Below are 21,752 nucleotides of genomic sequence, written 5' to 3'. Positions count from 1 at the left end.
GTATGAGCTGGGAGTATTTTATAGAGCCTCAGTGCACACAGTCCTGCTTTTTCTTAGTCCACAGAGCCCTGCTTGTCCTCCCTCACTTCCTGTATTTGGACTCTTCATAGGCACACAGGCAATAGCTGCAGGGACAAAAGTATACACATTTTTAAACCAATGTATGTAAAAAATATACATATAATGGTATTATCTATATTATATAAAAAGTTTTTGTTGACAACAGGTGCACTTTGAATTACCATATGGAGCAGCTATATGCATGGTGTAAAATAGTAAGACAGAATAATGTAAAATGTGTTCAATGTATTGGTTATTGTCATGAATAATATTTTGTCCTATCTGGTCTTTAGACATTACAGTTGTCTCGATGCTCGCTTTTATGAAGATGATGTTCTGACTTTGGTACTAAAAGATAACACCGAGCCTGAGGGAAAAGACAGGATTTTAGCTCTTCTTCCACTGTCTTCAGTATATTCTGATGAAACAGATTGTCACTTTATTAGAAACACAAGTAAGAGGTAAGCAGTCATACTTATAGCCTTTATTTATAATATATATATATGGAGAAGATGCAGTGAGGCAAAAAAGTATTTAGTCAGCCACCAATTGTGCAAGTTCTCTCACTTAAAAAGATGAGACCTGTAAATTTCATCATAGATATACCTCTATGAGAGACATAATGAGAAAAAAAATCCATAAAATCATTGTCTGATTTTTAAAGTATTTAATTGCAAATTATGATGGAAAATAAGTATTTCTCGTTCAGCTCTATATAGAGACCGTGGGTATATGCTGCTGCCACTAAGAGGCTGACACTGGGCAACAAAAAGAAAGTTGGCCCCTCCAAGCAGCATATACCCCGCCTACAGACTCTGAGCTATCAGTTTTTGCTTAGTTTCCTCCCTTTTATTTATCTCTTTTTAGGTGGGGGCTCTGGAGCATAGCACTCACTGTTCCCCCATTTGAAAAGAAGGGTCACAGGCATCCAGTTATGCACAAGGAGTCAACCCCTTCTCTCCACCAGTCAGCACCTGAGGTTGCACCTTTGGGTTCAGGTCCCCCTATCTAACCTGCTCGTCTCGCTGTCTCAGCCAGGAATTATTTCAACCTTTGTAGTGCCCCTGTTTTGGGCACACTCCTCTTTATTCATTCTGGGGATGGTTTATGCTCGGCCATTCTGAAGTCAGGGGACAGAAGCAGTGGTGCAGATGGAATATTTACTGCATTTCAGCAGCCTCTGGGGCCAACTTTATTCACTGGGGCATATTTTACAGCCCCGCATTCTTCCGGCGGCTGCGCTGTGAGCACACGGAAGGCATCTTCTTTGCTTCGGCCGCAGGCCGGCAGTTTTTCTTCAATTCGGCCTCCCTCCAAGTGAGGCGACCGAAGCGCAGGGGGTCTTTAACCCCTTAAGGACTTAGGACGTACCTGTACGTCCTGAGCCCGCTCCCGGTGTTAAAAACGGGGTCACGCCGTGACCCCGCATCACACCGGGTCGGTCCCGGCTGCTAATCATAGCCGGGACCCTGGGCTAACAGCGTGCGGCACCGATCGTTGTGCCGCGTGCTGTTAACCCTTCAGACGCGGCGATCAAAGTTAACCGCCGCGTCTGAATACGAAAGTAAATGCTTCCCGGCAGCTCAGTCGGACTGATCGGGACATCGCGATAAAATCGCGATGTTCCGATCAGCTGGGACGCAGGCGGCACACTCCTCTTTATTCATTCTGGGGATGGTTTATGCTCGGCCATTCTGATGTCAGGGGACAGAAGCAGTGGTGCAGATGGAATATTTACTGTATTTCAGCAGTCTCTGGGGCCAACTTTATTCACTGAGGCATATTTTACAGCCCCGCATTCTTCCGGCGGCTCCACTGTGAGCACACGGAAGGCATCTTCTTCGCTTCGGCCGCAGGCCGGCAGTTTTTCTTTAATTCGGCCTCCCTCCAAGTGAGGCGACCGAAGAGCAGGGGGTCTTTAACCCCTTAAGGACATAGGACGTACCTGTACGTCCTGAGCCTGCTTCCGGTGTTAAAAACGGGGTCACGCCGTGACCCCGCATCACACCGGGTCGGTCCCGGCTGCTAATCATAGCCGGGACCCTGGGCTAACAGCGTGCGGCACCGATCGTTGTGCCGCGTGCTGTTAACCCTTCAGACACGACGATCAAAGTTGACCGCCGCGTCTGAAAACGAAAGTAAATGCTTCCCGGCAGCTCAGTCGGGATGATCGGGACATCGCGATAAAATCGCGATGTTCCGATCAGCTGGGACGCAGGCGGAGGTCTCTCTATCTCTCTATCTGCGTGCCAAAAGAGGAATGTGAAAACTAAAATGTGATGCAGACCTCAAGATATATATAATTGAATAAATATAAATAAAATATAAATATGATATGTAAAAATGACAGACTGGTTGTGTATTAGATTATTAAATTAATTGATATTTATTAAAATGAAATTGAAAAAATAAAGGACCCTTGCTATGGACTAGTAAATTTATCATATACAATGGTAAAATATAGAAAAAATGTTGAATAGATTAGAAATAAATGAATCGATTTGTTTATATTACAGCCACCTGGTTGCGCAATGATAGTTCTTGAATAGTTAATAGTCTCTTATTTAACTGTTGCATACAATGTTGCTATTTGCGGATGAGAGTTTAGCAGTGTTCCGCAATAATGTAAGATATAACTGGTGCTCTGCACCACTCACCGTACCGCTGATCTACGAGGTCCCGGGATGGTAGCCCTGCAGAAGCTGGGTTCCGTGCTGCAGATTGGCACGGCTGGGCAGCCGGCTCGATGACAGCGTCTGCGCAATGGATGAATTCCCAGTGTCCTCCTGGTATGGCACGGGATGCATCCGGCCGTATGGGTGGTAGTGGTGGTGAAGATGCGGTAATTGGATGCAGACGATCAGTAGCGATACCAGGCGGCGTCCTCATGGCTGGGTGCGCGCGCCTGGACAGTGGTCCAAGTTATAGGGGATTCCAGTCCTTCTCCAGGACCATCCTGTTCGTGTCCAGTCAGACAACTCCACGGCTGTGGCATATGTCAATCGCCAGGGCGGCACTCGCAGCCCCGCAGCGATGGCCGAGGTCTCCAGAATTCTTCTCTGGGCGGAACTCAGAGTTCCCTCCCATCTCAGCGATTTACATCCCGTGGGTGGAAAATTGGGAGGCGGACTTCCTTAGTCGCTCCTTGGCTGACCCCAGTGAGTGGTCTCTTCATCCAGAGGTGTTTGCGGAGATATGCAGCCTCTGGGGCACTCTGGACGTGGACCTCTTTGCGTCCCGCCACAAACAGAAAGTTCCCCGCTTTGTTGCGAAGTCCCGAGATCCTCTGGCCCTAGCTGTAGACGCCTTAGTGATCCCCTGGTCGCACTTCATCCTCTCCTATCTTATCCCTCCTCTTCCTCTCCTTCCCAGGGTCCTGAGGAAACTCAAAGCGGAGGACGTCCCTTCCATTCTCGTGGCTCCGGACTTGCCCAGGCGCGCGTGGTACGTCGAGGTAGCACTGCGACTCCCAGTTCGTCCCGACCTGCTCTCTCAGGGTCCTCTTTGCCACCCCATTTTACTGTCGCTGCATTTGATGGCGTGGCGATTAAAACCGTGGTTCTGAGGGCCAGGGGGTTCTCTCCCCAGGTGATCCGCACAATGATCAGGGCACGCAAGCCTTTCGCTGCGAACATGTATCCCTGTACATGGTGGTCCTACTTTCGATGGTGTGAATCTGAATCCTTCTCCCCAGTTGTGTTCTCCATTCCACGCCGCCTTTTCTTTTTACAGTCTGGGCTGGAACATCGCTTGGCTCTCAGTTCCCTTAAGGGTCATGTATCCGCTCTCTCCATTCTCTTACAGCGTCCCCTTGTGTTCGACCCTTACATCTGCACTTTTCTGCAGGGTGTTGCTCATGCGGCTCCGCCGTACAGATCCCCTACTCCCCCGTGGGACCTGAATCTGGTTCTCAGTGCCTTGCAGGGTACTCCCTTCAAACCTCTCCGGGACATTTCTCTTCATATCCTTTCCTGGAGGGTGGCCTTCCTCATTGCGGTCACTTCCATTAGGAGAGTTTTGGAGCTGGCGGCTCTCTCCTGCCATTCCCCCTACCTGGTTTTGCACAAGGACAATCCAGAAGAATATTGGGAGAATGTCGTATGGTCAGAATAAACCAAAGTAGAACTTTTTTGTAAAAACTCAACTCGTGTTTGGAGGAGAAAGAATGCTGAATTGCATCCAAAGAACACTATACCTACTGTGAAGCATGGGGGTGGAAACATCATGCTTTGGGGCTGTTTTTCTGCTAAGGGACCAGGACGACTGATCCTGTAAAGGAAAGAATGAATGGGGCCATCAGCAAGGGCATTGAAGATGAAACGTGGCTGGGTCATTCAGCATGACAATGATCCCAAATACACCGCTCGGGCAGCAAAGGAGTGGCTTCATAAGAAGCATTTCAAGGTCCTGGAGTGGCCTAGCCAGTCTTCAGATCTCAAACCCATAGAAAACCTTTGGAGAGAGTTGAAAGTCTGTGTTGCCCAGCGACAGCCCCAAAACATCACTGCTCTAGAAGAGATCTGCATGGAGGAATGGGCCAAAATACCAGCAACAGTGTGTGAAAACCTTGTGAAGACTTACAGAAAACGTTTGACTTCTTGGCACTGCCAACAAAGGGTATATAACAAAGTACTGAGATGAACTTTTGTTATTGACCTAATACTTATTTTCCCAAAATAATTTTCAAATTCATTAAAAATCAGTCAATGTGATTTTATGAATTTTTTTCTTCTCATTATGTCTCTCATAGTTGAGGTATACCTATGATGAAAATTACAGGCCTCTCTCTTTTTAAGTGGAAGACCTTGCACAATTGGTGGCTGACTAAATACTGTATTGCTCCACTGTATATACAAAGAAAAAAAAGGAAGTGTAAAAGCATAAACACAGAAGGTGTCTGGGGACAAATGTAGAGAAGAAATACTTATAGAAGTATGGTCCAGTCTCTGCTTAGTGTAGGTAACAAAAAAAAAGGTCTTTCCCTCCAGACTGAGGATGTTGGTGCTAAAATAGATACTGTCAACAGGTACTAAATGGAGGGGCTCTTCAATCCTGTAACAGAAGTACAAAAAATCAGTGGCACACCACAAAGTGCAAAACAGTGAAATCATTCTTTATTATGCTTTTTTTAATCGAAATGTCTGGATGAAACATGAAATCGTTTTACCTTTCAGCATGCTCTAACTATTTGGCATGAAAAATAGTGTTGTTAATGGTTTTCTGTGGATTTTATGCTTAGCAGATTCCGCCAGAAAAATGAACAAGTTAATTCTTTTGGCGGTGGAATTTCAGATGTGGAACATCCGCCGCTGAAATTCTGTGCACTGTGTAGCGGTATCCCATTGCCAGCAATGGGATTCTGCTGCACCGGAATTTCCGACTCAGCGGAATTTTTGTCGCAATTCTGTAGTGTGAGCCCGGCCCAAGTGAAATGTTTAAAAACACAAAAATCATGTAGTTCATTTTAATGTGTTCATACACCAGACATATGGAATCTGACAAATTTGTGTGTGTGTGTGTGTGTGTGTGTGTGTGTATGTATGTATATACACACACAAGAACAAAAGACCGGTGCGCACCTCGTGCAGAACTGGAAGACCAGTATTAAATAGAACAAAGAAAACGAGGGGGCCAGCAGAGTGGACCCTTACCTTGGGGTGTTATGCTGAGAGCATAACACCTATGGTAGCATGTAATGCAGGTGCAGCGTCCTGGTTCTTCTGGAGTTCCAACTAGGGAGTCCAGTAATCAGTAGAATATCGGATCAGGCAGATCGCATAAAAATAGAACCTTTAAAGGAGCGCAACCTCTGGATTTGAATAAAAGCTTAGTTTATTGGATAAGATACAACGCACAGACATATAAGCGTTTCTCGGCCGGACCGGGCTCTTCTTCAGGCGGAAAATTTTTCTGCCTGAAGAGGAGCCCGGTCCGAGCGAGAAACGCTTATATGTCTGTGCGTTGTATCTTATCCAATAAACCAAGCTTTATTCCAATCCAGAGGTTGCGCTCCTTTAAAGGTTCCATTATTCTGCGATCTGCCTGATCCGATATCCTATATATATATATATATATATATATATATATATATATATATATATAATATATATAGGCAATGCTTCTAGTGGAGAATATATGTATACATACTTTGCCTTTACGGCAGTGCATAGAAGCCACATCCTTTGTAAAAAGTTATACAGCCTCTGTGTACTACCATTTTATATTAATCAGGTTTTGTAAGTAGGAAGTGGGAGATCAAACGATCCCACCCATATCTGTATCTCCAGTATTTAAGCAGTGCTCTGCTTGATAATATAACATCTAAATAGGAAAGTGTAGCCCCTGCTCTATTGTACAGAACAATAATTTTATTAGCAATGATCATTAATTCATTCATTAACCCATGGAGGGTGCATAAGACGACTAGGAGAAACACCACACATTGCGTAAGTATGCAGCACAACAGGTACTCGTGCTGCCTTCGGACTACAGGAAAATAATATTTCAGGTGAGTAAATGTTTCTCTTCCTGAACATCCTTAGGCACCACACAAAGGGACTCTAGTAGCAGTAGTTTTATCATGGGAAAGTTGAAGCAGGAGACATTATTACATTTTTTCCTGTGAAAGACGGTGGAGGATGCCTAGGAGCCAAACCTCCCCCACAGTATGACAGAAGGGGGGAAATAGCCCACTGTAGCAGCACTGGAGTCAGCCATGATACAGCCCAAAGCCATGCATGTTTAAGTGAATAAGTTATCCAGGGATAGAAAACACAGAGCTGATTACTCCCAAAAACAGCACTACCTCTGTCCTCAGGCTGTGTGTAGTATTGCAGATTAGTTCCATTGAGGTAAATGGAGCCAAGTTGTGTTTATTGGAAGAAATTAGCTCTGTGTTTCTGTCCCTAGATAATCTCTTTAAAGAGGATGGAGCGGCAACTTGGATGCTCAGTCACCACTTTGTTCATTTTTTAAGGGACTTCTGAACATTGCTGAATGGTGTCCTTGGCTGTGTTTGGAAGTCTTATAGACAGAGAATAGAACAGTGACTGAGCATGTGCACTGCTGCTCCATTCCCCATTGGACAATAGATGTAGTTCTTGTGATCAGTGGGAGTTAAGCTGTGAATAGAGGATAACTTTCGACCTTTAAAAAGAGAGAACACAATTTTAAAGAAAATCCCCAATCCCTTAAGTCAGTTTAGTGTTTCCAAGTGATACCTCAATTTAGTAATGTTTTACTCTTGTGATATTGGACAGGCTGGAAGAGCAGTGTGCTGACATTCCCACTCGGACTGTTCACCTGGAAAATCAGTGGCGCATGCTGGAGAATATTAAAGCTCACTATGTGTCTGTGAACGGTGTACGCAAAGTTGCATCTGTGGTAAGTACAGTAATATGTTAGTACCTATGTGGAACAATGCATTCAGAATAAAACATTTCTACTGTAGCACACTGAGGTAAGAATTCACAATTCTTTTAAGGGAAGGTCACCTCTGCAACCAATTATATGTATCATTCAAAGCATCTAAAATGAAAAGCAACTTTGCACAAAGCACTATTAAATATCCTACAAATCCATGTCGAGGGGACATGTCTTTATAGTACAGACTAACAGCAAACACTGTGCAGTCTCCTTCCTATTTGTCCCATACTGCTTACTATATATTTAACTGGCTAGCAACAAGTTGGCTCTGACTACCTAGTTCGTCTGTAGTCTGTTGCGATAAATACACCTTGGTCTGAATAAGACCTGCAGACACAAAACAAGACTATTTGCAGAGTTGTTCCATTTGTCATTTTTGTCATATTTACAAACTAGGATTTTCCCTTTACAAATGTTCACATACCATACCTCATCCAGCTAAACAATTTTGCCCCCTGTTCTTTTCAATCTCATGGAAAGAGATGCAGGAAAAAAAAACGGAATGATAGCACAATCCACTCAAATGTTGGTTTGAATAATAATAATCTTTATTAAAGCCAAATCACAACACGTTTCGAGGCTTACACATGCCTCTTCCTCAGGTAAAAAAAAGCCTGTTTTTACCTGAGGAAGAGGCATGTGTAAGTCTCGAAACGCATTGTGATTTGGCTTTAATAAAGATTATTATTATTCAAACCAACATCTGAGTGGATTGCGCTATCATTCCGTTTTTTTCCTGCATCTCTTTCCATTATAACCATCGGCCTGGAATCTCTCCACACCGACCCCGGAAAAGCGGCACCACTTCCTTGGATACCTACGGACACAGTAGTTGTTGCTCATACACCAAATACCAAAGGTGAGCAGTTTTGCTAGTTTTTGTTCCTACACGAACACACCTAGAATCCAGCAATACCATCCCATGGGAAGCTCTGCCTCTTTCTGTTTTATAGTATATTCATGCTTTTCAATGCTTTTAGTGTGTCTGATATAGGGAATTCTATATCCTGTGTAAAAAGTAATGATGAGGTTAAGTTCAGATGTTTTCCCCTCCTTCCTCCCCCTTTTCCTCCCTATATACCGTATACCTGTGAATTCCATTTCTTATTTTGGTTTCTGTGCAAGGGTATGCGCACTTGAAACGCGCCAACCTTGCTATTCTATGCTACAAGTTTGCTTTTATACTTTTGTATCCTGTTTTTACCTGCAATAAATTGAAGATTTTCAGAAGTGCCGGCAATCAAACAGCTTTTTCAGATTGGTAAATTCCTTCTGTAAAAAAAAATCTTAAACCTTCCAGTACTTATGAGCTGCTGTATGCTCCACAGGAAGTACTTTTCTTTTTGAATTTCTTTTCTGTCTGATCACAGTGCTCTCTGCTGACATCTCTGTTCATGTCAGGAATTGTCCAGGATAGGTTTGCTATGGGGATTTGTTCCTGCTCTGGACAGTTCTTGACACGGATAGAGGTTTAAGCAGAGAGCACTGTGGTCATACAGAAAAGAAAATAACCTGTGGAGCATACAGCATCTGATAAGTACTGGAATACTAATCACATTAAGATTTTTAAATAGAAGGGATTTACAAATCTGTTTAACTTTCTGGCACCAGTTGATTTAAAACATTTATTTTTTACACCGGAGTACCCCTTTAAGTTCCCACCATTAGTTCCAAGGACTTGACCCCTGCATGGATTGTATGGTTATATGTGCATTTGATCGTATTTAAAGAGAACTTGACACAGTTCACATGCAGGGCTTCTCCTTTTTATTTTCAAACACAAAAATACAGGTGTATTCACATTGGCATGATACAAAACCAGCTTGTCCAGCACTAACTAAACACTTTAAATTTGCCCTCATTATACAAGTAGGCTAAAAGCAGTAGAAAAGTTCCCCTCTAGGCGCAAACCACTCTCCGAATGGAATCGAGTGAGATGATATATTTAGAATTAAAATTCTTTTATTTAAATCTAAAACCAACAACGCTTTTCGGGTATACACCCTTCCTCAGATTGGCATCTGAGGAAGAGTGTATACCCGAAACGCATCATTGGTTTTAGATTTAAATAAAAGAATTTTAACTCTAAATATATCATCTCACTCGCTTCCATTCGGAGAGTGGTTTGCGCCTAGAGGGGAACTTGTCTACTGCTTTTAGCCTACCACTTGTGGACGGACACCGGCCCTTATCCACCTTCCCACAGCTTCGCAACTCCTCCAGGGAATCCATAGAACACCTTTTACCCATTGCTTTGGGTTATATGCGCATATCCTTTGCGCTCCAGGTGAGCACATACCATCCACTTTCTTCATTTGATTTATCAGGGATAATGCGCTAGGCGCCTTGTGTGGTCTCCTTTTTTCTTTCTTTGATCTCATTATACAAGTGGCCTTCAACCGGCAGCCCAGCAAATTAAACTTAAATTGTATTATCTCACACCACTGGCAATTGTCCCCTGAGAGGAAACAGTTTGTCACACAGCCTCTCAAGGCACTCTAACTCTCCCGTAGTTTTAAATGGGCACTCTCATTAAAACTAATGTACTTTGTATTAAAAAAAATTCATTTGGGGACACCTTACTCTTCATTGGGGGACACCTTACTGATGGGTATATGCTCTTGCCACAAGGATGCGCTGACACTAGGAAGAAAATAGTCGGCTCCTCCCTGGCAGGATATACCCACCCACAGGAAGTGAGGCCATGGATTGCACCTGCTCTCATTAGACCAGACAGGAGTCTCACCTATCACTCACCTCTCGACTGGCGCATCCGTGGCTGGATTTCGGTACCCCACCATTAGCGCTGGAGTGGCCCGTTTTCTACATGGACCCATACCAGGAAGCCAGACAGTGGTCTGCGCGGTTTTCTCTGCCGCCGGTCACTGCCGAATTATCTGCTCGTGTCCGGTGGAGTGACCTAGTGTGTCCTGTGGACCCTAGGCAGGGCGAAGGGTATGCAATCCGTGGCTCCTAAGCCTCCCCCGATCTCCCACGGTGACGGGGATTCTATTCATGGTTCCTAGGCTTCACTGCCCTTCCACATGCGTCAAAGGAGCTCAGTCATTGCCTATTCGACTGTGTCCCCATATCACCAGTGCCTGAGGGGGCACTCATTGCGCCAGACCATTGTCTGTTCAGTTTCCGCCACTGTCGGTCTCCCATCTCTGGGCCACCGCGTGCATGGTGTGGCTTCCCGTACCTCACTGTTAGTGTGCGGACTCTGTCAGAGGGTTCCTGGGGGCGTTCCTGTGCCCCACTGTCTGTGGGAGGGTTCGAAGGAGTATCATGTGTGTTCAGGAATCCTCCAGCAGTCAGCCAGATGGCTGTTCCTGTGGTTTACTGCTACATCGGGTTAACTGCCATACACTTCCCACAACGTGGGGGAAGTTCAGGTAACCCACTGCCAAGAAGTAGTTCTGAGGGGGTCTCCCCATGTTGTTCCTTGGATCCTCTGTAATGCGCCACATGCTGGTTCATGGGGTTCACTACTTTACCAGGTCCCTCTCCACATGCCTTCTGCTCTCATGGCTTGAGGCTGGTAGCCAACTTTTAGTGTGTGGTACTAAATGCGGAACCAGGGTGGCCATGGTCCCTATGCCAGTTAGCCTGACTGTGTCTGCATGGATTTCTAATACACCAGGTCTCCTTTCCCATTCCTGCCGCTCCCGTGACGGCAGTCCGGTGACTCCTTCCCTGTGAAGTTCCACACGGCCTGCCTATGGGTTTATGGGCCCTGTTCTGTGTCTACATGCATTCCTCATCTCTTGCATCTGCGACTGCAGTCCTGGTGTGTAGCGCCATTAGGCGTTGGGGTGTGGGCGTCTCCTGCACTGCCCATGGTTTCTTCATGGCTACAGCTGCACTCTCTTTTCCCCTTTTCTGAGAATGCCACTTGGTCCGAGAGGGGCATGGTTTTGACACACCATTGGGTGCTGAGTCTGTTATCCATTCTGCCAGACCTTTGGATGTCTGTGGTTCCCTTTGTGTCTGTGTCCCCACGTATGCTAGGTCCTCTGCAAGTGTAGACTCCACCTTCCCTTCTGTTCAGTGTGGTGGTCCTCTGGCCTTCCTGGGATCTTGTTCTGAAGTCCTGCAATGGTTAAGCACCTCTGTTCTGGCAGAGGGCCTGTTGGGGCGGGTTTCCTGGTTTCCTGTGCTGGGTGTCTCAGGCATCTGCTCTGTTGCCTTTAACATGTCTAGGATGGCTCAGTTGGCACACATCTGGTCCAGGGTTTAACCCCGATGGGGTGTTCCTCTCGCCACTGTTGGTTGCTGTATGTGTGTGCCTCTTACTCGCATTCGTAGCCATGTCTTGGTTTCTTTACCCAGCACCTGTGTCCGGGATTCTGATCCCTCCATATCTCTATATGTTGTCGTAGGGTTCCTGGGGGGCTCTGTCTGCCCAGTACTTTGTCCTGTTGCCGTACTTGGCGCACTGTCAATCCCCCTTCCAGAAAGTACGGGGATCAGGGTGCTGGCGTGGTCGGTGCCTGGGTTTTCTCTCGACCAACCCTTGTTTTTTCCCCTACATTGGGACTATTTCGCTGAGCGCTCTCTTCTGCCAAGATAGAGCTATCTCTTTCTTTCCACTATATAGATGGGGTATCTGGCTGGGCCCTTTGTTTTTTGCTAAAAGCATTCAGTAGAGCTTTTTCCTTGTCTATGCTTGTGTGTTTACTGCCCACCATTGCAGCCTGGCTCTCTTCCTGTTTTTTTTTTTTTTGGATTATCCTCTGCTGCTCATGTAGCCTTGGTGTTCTCCTCTGTTGGAGGCGTTTTCGCACTCAAGTATGACTCAGCGACAGCCAGTCTAGCCTCTGTCTGTTGTTTGGGTCTTGCCATTGCTCTTTTCCTCACTTGGCGCAATCTCTCTGGAAGGGGGTGTTTATCCTTCCCTTAACAGTGTCGGTTGTGTGACACCGACACTACAGTCTTTTAGAGTGACCTTCCTTTGCCCTGTACCTGGGAATCTCTGTTGGGTTCCCTTTTGTTTTTTTTCCTCCATTCCCGTCCTGACGGGACATTGCTTAGGAGTGCTCTGGTCTTCTCGGACCGCTGGGGTCCAACTCTGGTTTGTCTCCTTGGCTGGGACACTAACCTAGACTGCGGTGGCGTGCACTCTTTTTTTGGTTTGGCTCTCCGGGTTCTTTGGGCCTTAGCAATGGTTGAGGTCTCGGGCGTGGGTAGCGATCCTGCGTAGGCTTCTCTGCGATTACATTGGTGGGGCGGTCTTTCTGTACCACTCTTCTTGGCCATTTATCCTTCTGTCTTCCAGGTGACTCAGGAGCCTCCAGTTCCCATGTCCCTAAACGGAACAATAATCTAGTGTGAAAGGAGCCTTACATGTGTGCATTTAAAAAAAAAAGTACTCTCTGCTGCTGGTCTCTCAGGTCATTTAGTGGTGTTTGGGGCCCTTTAGTGGATTATACTTAAATTGTGCCTTATTTTCCATGCATGCACCCTTGTGACCTCTAGGGACACAAAATTACAGCCTTAGCGTGTATTATGTATCACTTCTCGGCCTTTTGGCGAAGATAAAGTGTTCTATCTGTTCTTATGAGTTTTCTCCCTGATACGTCCCCTATCTAGGGACCATATCTAGTAACCCCATGCTTTGACCCTATATGGCTCTTTTTTTTCTGGGACTGTATACGGGGGCCCCCTGGACCTGATATGACATTGTGTTAAGTCGGTTGAGGTATGCCTCTGGCATACCTGCTTTCAAGAGACATATGTGACTCGCTGTGGCAGGTCGCGCCGGGGTTTCATGACTACTTGGAAGATTCCAGGGTTACAGTCAGGACTGTTTCTCCCCTTTTTTTTTGGGGGGGGGGTCTGGCAGGTATCTATGGTTTCTATCTGTCAGTAAAGCCCACCAAGGAAAAAGCAACAACAGAGAATTGCCTCCTTGACCGTATACAGAGTTCCTGGCTCATTGAAATCCTAGTGCATTGTAGTGACTGTGACAGCTGACAGGTTTCCTTTATTTGTCTGAACTGAGTGACTGCGTCGTACGTGCTTCTCTAGACCGTGTCACCATTATACACATAAGATATAAATAAAAAACAATTTCCTGTTGTTTATTTGTAATAGGGGCTTCTTTACCTTGCAAACCACAGTCACACCAATCATACTTCATTATCATTACCTATTTTTAAAAGTGGATGAATTAATTGTTTTCTACCTCTTTATCTTGCAGCTAAGTTCCAATCTGCGACATGTGCGAGTGTTTGAAATGGATGTGGAAGATGATGGAGAGGCTGATGAAGAGGAGGAGGAAGAAGAATCACATTCTCAAGACGTAACAGAGGAAGACTTGGATCAATCCACAGACGATGCACAGAACAAAGGCCTAGAAGCAGCAGATGTTACAGAAGAAAGCTTGGAGTCCTGATCATATATGAAAGCACAGACCTTGAATCCTCTTTAGTAGACTTCTGTGAAGCTCATTTAGTTATGTTTTTATACAGGGTGGGCCATTTATATGGATACACCTTAATAAAATGGGAATGGTTGGTGATATTAACTTCCTGTTTGTGGCACATTAGTATATGTGAGGGGGGAAACTTTTCAAGATGGGTGGTGACCATGGTGGCCATTTTGAAGTCGGCCATTTTGAATCCAACTTTTGTTTTTTCAATAGGAAGAGGGTCATGTGACACAGCAAACGTATTGGGAATTTCACAAGAAAAACAATGATGAGCTTGGTTTTAACGTAACTTTATTCTTTCATGAGTTATTTACAAGTTTCTGACCACTTATAAAATGTGTTCAATGTGCTTCCCATTGTGTTGGATTGTCAATGCAACCCTCTTCTCCCACTCTTCACATACTGATAGCAACACCGCAGGAGAAATGCTAGTACAGGCTTCCAGTATCCGTAGTTTCAGGTGCTGCACGTCTAGTATCTTCACAGCATAGACAATTGCCTTCAGATGACCCCAAAGATAAAAGTCTAAGGGGGTCAGATCAGGAGACCTTGGGGGCCATTCAACTGGCCCACGACGACCAATCCACTTTCCAGGAAACTGTTCATCTAAGAATGCTCGGACCTGACACCCATAATGTGGTGGTGCACCATCTTGCTGGAAAAACTCAGGGAACGTGCCAGCTTCAGGACATAAAGAGGGAAACATCATCATGTAGCAATTTCGCATATCCAGTGGCCTTGAGGTTTCCATTGATGAAGAATGGCCCCACTATCTTTGTACCCCATATACCACACCATACCATCAATTTTTGTTCCAACAGTCTTGGAGGGATCTATCCAATGTGGGTTAGTGTCAGACCAATAGCGGTGGTTTTGTTCGTTAACTTCACCATTCACATAAAAGTTTGCCTCATCACTGAACAAAATCTGCGTAAACTGAGGGTCCTGTTCCAATTTTTGTTTTGCCCATTCTGCAGAAACTGAAACTACGGATACTGGAAGCCTGTGCTAGCATTTCTCCTGCGGTGTTGCTATCAGTGTGTGAAGAGTGGGAGAAGAGGGTTGCATTGACAATCCAACACAATGGCAGCACATTGAACACATTTTATAAGTGGTCAGAAATTTGTAAATAACTCATGAAAGAATAAAACGTTAAAACCAAGCACATCATTGTTTTTCTTGTGAAATTCCCAATAAGTTTGATGTTCACATGACCCTCTTCCTATTGAAAAAACAAAAGTTGGATTCAAAATTACCTCCATGGTCACCACTCATCTTGAAAAGTTTCCCCTCCTCAAATATACTAATGTGCCACAAACAGGAAGTAAATATCACCATCCAGAAAAAAAAAAAGTCTGCCTTATAAGAGCTGACATGTTTCACCTTTGTAAAGGTGGTTGGCTAAATAAGATTTTGGATGCTGTTCTCTACAGTATTGAGTGTATACTATGAACCAACACCTTGATAGACCCTTGGAGGCAGCTTTGTGTAATCTCATTATTTTTGGAGCTTCTGTCTTTATCTGAATACCAGCACAGAAAAAAATTATATTTTAAATGGGTATTTCTGAAAGGAAAACGTATGTTTAAAATTGGAGTGCTTTAGAATTAAAAATAAAGTGTAGTATACCGGCCCTATTTTCCCCACAGCTGCCGTGCTGACAGCTTCCGGTCCCCGCTGCTTCCTCGGAAGTGTTGACCCCACAAAAAAATGCCCACTCAACCAATCTGGACAAGCTTTTTCTGTAGGATTTTTTAATCATCCCCACTCTGTTAAAAATAAATAAATTAAATAAATTATTTACTGGAATACTTATTTAAAGTGGTTACAAATGTACAAAGTATTTTTAACATCTGAAATAAGATGGCTCCTTCAGGTTCCATCTGCTTTGGAACAAGAGGGGCCATTTACTGCGGCCGATTATTGTCTCAGGAGAAGCCAAAAGGGGCCAACTACTATATTGAGTGCCATAGTAGCTGTACTCAACCCTGTGTGACCCCCTTGTTTGTTACTAGAATACAGTGATATAATCTGGCCACAAAATTCACTTTTTGTTATTGGTATTTTTGTTCTGTGATAGCAAGTAATAAATGCTAAGATTTTGGACAGTTTGTGTCATTTTTTTTTTTATAGTCAGAAATTGTGCAAAAACCTATGAAGTGAAACAAAGGCACTAATGTGTATTAACTTTTTTATGACATTTAAAAGTCAACATTTTTTCCACCAATGTCATTGGTGCAATTAATTGTGACTTTTTGACTGATTTACAACACCCTTGCCTCTTTAAAAAAAAAAAAAAGTTGCCTGGGCTTTGCTTTAAATGGCGACAGGGCCTCCATGCCTGGTAGATTTACTATAGTTTATGCTGGAAAATAGCCTATACTATAGTGGAAATCTACACTAGCTCACAGCTAATGTAGATCTCTCTGTGCAACAAATGGGCAGCTGCAGATTTATTAAGAGACATGTTTCTGTAAATGAGTCTGCTGAATCCAATGGCAGCAGGAAGACCATAGTGTGAAATGACGATTTAAGTGTGATATTACATAAGCCCATGGTAACATATCATGACACTACAATGCAGCATGATATTACATCTAATGTACGTATATGAGGACTGGTAACATCTTTTTGTGTATATGTCCTTCTCTCACAGTCACAAACATGCACGGACTGGCCACAAGGCATTTGCACAGTGGGCCGGGCCATTGACCTATCCGACACCAGACAGATTTTATTTTTCTTTTAACAAAAAAATCTGCATCTCTGGCCACTCTGCCAACTTATTTGGCTGTTCAGTGTGGCTCCAGGATGGTAACACTGGAGTGGGCCTTGCTCTGGGCTGGTTGTGAGGCACCAAATACAATCAGCTGTGGCAAGGATACTCTGCCAATTTACATGGTGTCAACAAACATGCCTGAAATAGTTAAAGGATAACTCCGGGATATAAGTGTTAGATCAAGGGGGGGGTCCGACTGCCCACGATCTAACGCTTATACCCTATCCTTAGGTTAGGGGATAAATTGTATATCCCGGAGTTATCCTTTAAGAAATGAGGGCCCCCTGGGTGTGGGGAAAGAGGGCTTTGTGGTGAGACAGGAGTCTGTAGAGGGCAGAGGAGTCTAGAGGAGAAGGGAACAGCAGAATCTGGAGGATCCATTCTGTGGGGGGACAGAGGGGACTGGAGAGGCAGCAGAGTGGTCTTGAGACAGTACAGGGGTGGGATTCAACCAAACTGGGAAGAAACAATGTTGCAGGGTTTTACTGATTATTGTCTTTACTTAGATGGGAATCTGCTGACACACTAAGGGACCAATGATGTCTGGAAGTCAAACACTGCAGAGTGAAAACGTTGCTGGAAGAAGACCAGGCATGTGGACCAGATGAAGAAAAGGAGACTACAGAGAAAACGTGTGTGTCACGGATATCATTGTCACTTGTAAGGTCTGCAGGGGAGTAAATCTGTACCTGTGGCTCTCTCCAGGCATGATGGGAGTTCTAGCTTTGCAGCAGCTGTAGGGCACCTTGAACCTAGCAGAGTGGTAGGGAATCCAGCAGTTGTGGACCTCCCCTCAAAAAAAAAAATAAAAAAATAGGCTGCTTAATCTAAAATGTCTATTTTTGGTCCCAGTCCAGGCCTAAGCACAAAGTGTAATTATACTTATACTATATATATATATATAGAGAGAGAGAGAGAGAGAAAAAAAACCTGCAAATCCAATCTCCCCAGGTGTCTGCTGCTGTTTCAATCATCTGTTTCTTAATTCTCTCACAGGGGTGACCACCACTAATGGCTTATACATCTGCATTATTACATTCTATTGGAAAAAAAAAAACACACACACCCACCCAATGGATCTGGCCCTGTTTGCCACTGTTTATGCACTAGCATTTGTGAGACAAAAACACCAGATGGGATTATGCAATGATTTTCGTTATCTGGTTATTTCCATGGTATAAGCTTCTGGTGAGCTTTGAACTCTGTATTGATGATTGTACTGAAGCTAATGCAGTAAAGGCTTTCGCTGTGCATGTACAGGTTTACTTTACCTGGTAGTTATCTGCCATGATTCACCTGTTCCCAGAGCTACTTGTGTGGTTCTTTCCTATCCGTACTATATTATGTGGCCGCAGCTCAATTTGGTCAGTTTGTTGCAAGACTCCATTTCCATCTTCCCCTTTGTTGTGACATCCTCCTACTGGAAATTTAAGGGTATATTCACACGTACAGTATTCTGCGCAGATTTGATGCGCAGGATTTAAAGTCATTCAGTTTACATTGAAATCTGCAGCAGATAATCCCGCGCATCAAATCTGCACAGAATACTGTACATGTGAATAGACCCTAAAGATTTTTTTTTATCCATAATGCTGCATTTTTTTTAAAGTAATGTGGAGGTTTTTGAGTATTCCTTTTGCTTACCTCTTTTTGCTCACGTAGCTTGCATGGGATAGGCTCCATTTTAATTTACAAACACACCTACATTTCCCATGAATCTGCTGGTCATTTTATCAGACGGCTAGTGCTGGAGATCGCCCAGGTCAACTCATTAGTCATAAGTGTGTTGTCAGTTCACACTATGCAGTTTTCATGCATTTGCTTACTCAAGGTGCGTTTTTAGAGAAATATTGCCATGAGGCCATGTTTTATGAAGATTATCATCAGTGTGAATGGGTCTACCGCAAGACCCGTTCACACTGTGGAATTTCAGCAGTGGACCATTCCGCCGCTGAAATTGTTCCACGCAAAGAAAGAACATGTTCATGCTTTGTGCGGAATTCCACGAGTACTGCATAGCCATCAATGGTGACGGTGCAGTGCACCGTGGTCCTACCGCTAAAGTATCTTCGGCAGCGGCCGCCTGACAGAATTACGCAGTGCGAACATACCCATATTCCAAAATCTTGGTAAAAATTACACATTTTTACCATATTTTGCTTAATTTCAGTACAATCTTTATTGTTACCATGATTGGGGGAAAATAACAGCAGAGACAGAAAAAGGCAACAAGAAACAAAATGTGTGAACACAGCCTTAGGGGAGGTATATAACTACTATATATCATAATCCCACAGAGAGAGCATTTGGAGCTGGGAGGGGTAGGGTCTTGATGGTGATGATGTCATTGTGTGGTCCACAGGAAGTGAGAGTTTGGCATCTTGTTGTAACAATTAGGCACAGTAAGATATGAATAGTCTGACGTGTGACCACATGACCAAATTAAAGTAATAAAAACACAGATGCAGCTGTACTGTAATAATGTAAATGGCGCTGTATGACTAGTATTCGTGGAGTCCTCCTTTAGGCAACATCCTTTTCAGCCAGACAAAATTAGGATGTTTTTGTTGCTTGCCCTGAAAATTCAGTTTCCATTTCGTCGTTCGGCGGCACACAAAGGGTTAACATCACTTTTCCTCCAACTGGACAGAAGATGATCTAACAAGAGTAATTAAACAATTGAGCAATTAACCAGAAGTAGCCCAGCCTGGGTATCCATTCCCATAAATAACCCCCAGAGACCAGGACACACGTGTTTTTTCTTCTGTCCTACGGACTTTCTATGATCTTTTTTCTTTTAGGTATTTATCCCCGCCGGGATACGCTATGCTGGCTCTGTCTGGGAGTCCTCAGACCTCCAGCGTACTTTGGGATCCATGTTCCTCTTCCAGTCGGAAGAAACATGTGGGGCATTTTAAACCTAGGCGGTGGTCATTGGGGCTTGATATCGGGGCTCCGGTGTCCACTTGCCTTAGTTTTGCTGCCCGCATCCTCGGCCTCTTCTCCGGGAGAGCGCCCATGCTGCGGCGGCCGTGACTTCCGGGTTCGCGCCTCCCAGCACGCTCGGCCTGAACTATGTCGCAGTGCGCATGCGCGAACTGTGACGCGCTTCCGGAGTCCAGGGCCGCGGACATATGAAAGTGCCTCAAGGTAGGTAGTGTTTTCCCCTACTTGCGGATATTGCTCTCTAGGGTTTCTACTTCTGGTCCTCGGTTATTTAGTCCTAGCAGTGGCTGGAATTCAGTCCAGCCTCTGCCAGGTGCGCTAATCTGCCAGCTCTCAGGTAGGTCTAAGTGTTTTATGGGCACATGAACCTCCTGGACCTAGGACAATCGGTCATTATTGATGTTTTTTCACTCTGGGGATCTGGTTCACTCCTCCCTTTATGTATATACCTGTTTTCAAGGTACAAATCCTTATTCTGTGCCCTTGTTTTTCCTTCCTCAGAATGGATAGACCTCAGGATTCCCATTCATCTAAAAAGAGGAAGAGAAAGGAGCACCACAGGTTATGCCTTCAATGTTCACAGCCACTACCAGATGAGTATTCACAAGATATATGCTCTGTCTGTTCTAATTATGCTCCAGCCTCCAGCTCTTTTTCAGTCTGAAGCTAAACAGCTTCTCACCTGGTTCAGTTGCAGTCTGTGTTATCAGACATTTCAGACAAACGCAAACCATCCAAATCCAAGCACCCCATCTCTCCAGTATCATCCTCTGACTCCTCTTCTGCATCTGAAGGGGAGTTACAGTCCTCCTTCTTTAGACGTGGCTGAAATGGGGACCCCTGATGATTATGATTATTATCTTTTCAATAAAGACAAGACTAATTCATTGATTAAATCTGTTAAAAAGACAGTGGAAGGAGAGCCACGCGAAGATAATTTGCCCAAAAAGGAATCGCTTTTTTATTTTCCTCAATCTTCCTCTCCTTTCCAGGACAACCCTTGCTGGACCCCCTTATGAAAGCGGAGTGGCTGAAACCTGAAAAGAAGTCTGACCTGGGATCCAGGTTCAAAACCACTTACAAGATGGATCCAGGAATCACGTCAGCATGGGATTCCCCTCCTAAGGTAGATTTGGCGGTCGCTAGACTATCTAAAAAAATCTATGTTCCCGTCTGATGAATCATCTTTATTGAGGGATCAGATGGATAGAAGAGCTGAAGGGTCTCTGAAAAGAATTTACAGTTCAGCCGCGGCAGCATGTAAAGCTTCTATGGCCTCTATCTCTGTGGGGCGTGCTCTCCACATTTGGCTTTCACAATTAACCAGAGATCTTCAGGATGGGGTACCCAGGGAAGAGATTCTACAAGACCTCCCTAAGATGAAGCTAGCGGCAGAATTTTTTGCAGATTATCCTTTGGATATAATGCGTATTAATTCTAAGATTCTAGCCAGCTCCACTGCAGCGAGACGTGCACTCTGATTAAAAGAATGGTCTGGCGATATACCTGCTAAAAAACATTTTTGTTCATTACCCTTTGAAGGTCAAGAACTTTTTGGCTCTCAGTTGACCCCCATATTGGAGGGAATGAGCAATAAAAAAGGTGTGTTTTTTTCTTCCCCTTCCAAGAAACCTAAGTTTCAACCTAAAAGGAGACAGTCCAGATTCTCCCCACCCCACAGAAGATACAATTCTCAGAGAGGAAGACAAAGGCGTCAGTCTCACCCTCAAACCACTACTTACAAGAAGAAGTCGCCCAGGGTGGGGAGAAGGGGGAAGGGCTTTTGACGCCAACTCATGTTTGCCCCGAGTAGGAGCCAGGCTTTTCCATTTTGCCTCGCAATGGTTAAAAACATCATCAGACTCATGGGTAAACTATCATTAGAAAGGGGTACGCGCTGGAACTGACCAGCACTCCACCAAACAAGTTTGTGTTGAACAGACAAGACCCTCATGTCCTTCCTCTGAAATCAGAGTTCCTGCTGAAGGGTGCACTGAAGCCTGTCCAAATCTCTCAAAGAGGTTTTGGCATCTACTCCAGAATCTTCACTGTCCCCAAGAAGGGCGGATCTTGGAGACTAGTCATCGATCTCACTTACCTGAATACCTA

General features: G+C 44.5%; 1 protein-coding gene and 1 pseudogene across 3 annotated transcripts in view; both read left to right on the top strand.

Annotated features, from left to right (window-relative positions):
• The window catches only part of ANAPC4 (anaphase promoting complex subunit 4), a 70,939-nt gene extending 56,707 nt beyond the window's left edge, over positions 1–14,232 (top strand). For all 3 annotated transcript variants that reach the window (XM_056541908.1, XM_056541909.1, XM_056541910.1), the window contains 3 exons: positions 354–521; positions 7,320–7,443; positions 13,688–14,232. In XM_056541908.1, the coding sequence (XP_056397883.1) occupies positions 354–521; positions 7,320–7,443; positions 13,688–13,882 (487 nt within the window). In that variant the 3' untranslated portion in view covers positions 13,883–14,232. The remainder of the gene's footprint in view (positions 1–353; positions 522–7,319; positions 7,444–13,687) is intronic.
• Positions 12,998–13,112, top strand: LOC130294752 (U2 spliceosomal RNA; annotated as a pseudogene).
• Positions 14,233–21,752: the final 7,520 nt, after the last annotated feature.

Source organism: Hyla sarda, chromosome 10 (genome assembly GCF_029499605.1).
Source record: "Hyla sarda isolate aHylSar1 chromosome 10, aHylSar1.hap1, whole genome shotgun sequence".
NCBI lineage: Eukaryota > Metazoa > Chordata > Amphibia > Anura > Hylidae > Hyla > Hyla sarda.
This window is presented reverse-complemented; position numbering and strand designations above follow the sequence as displayed.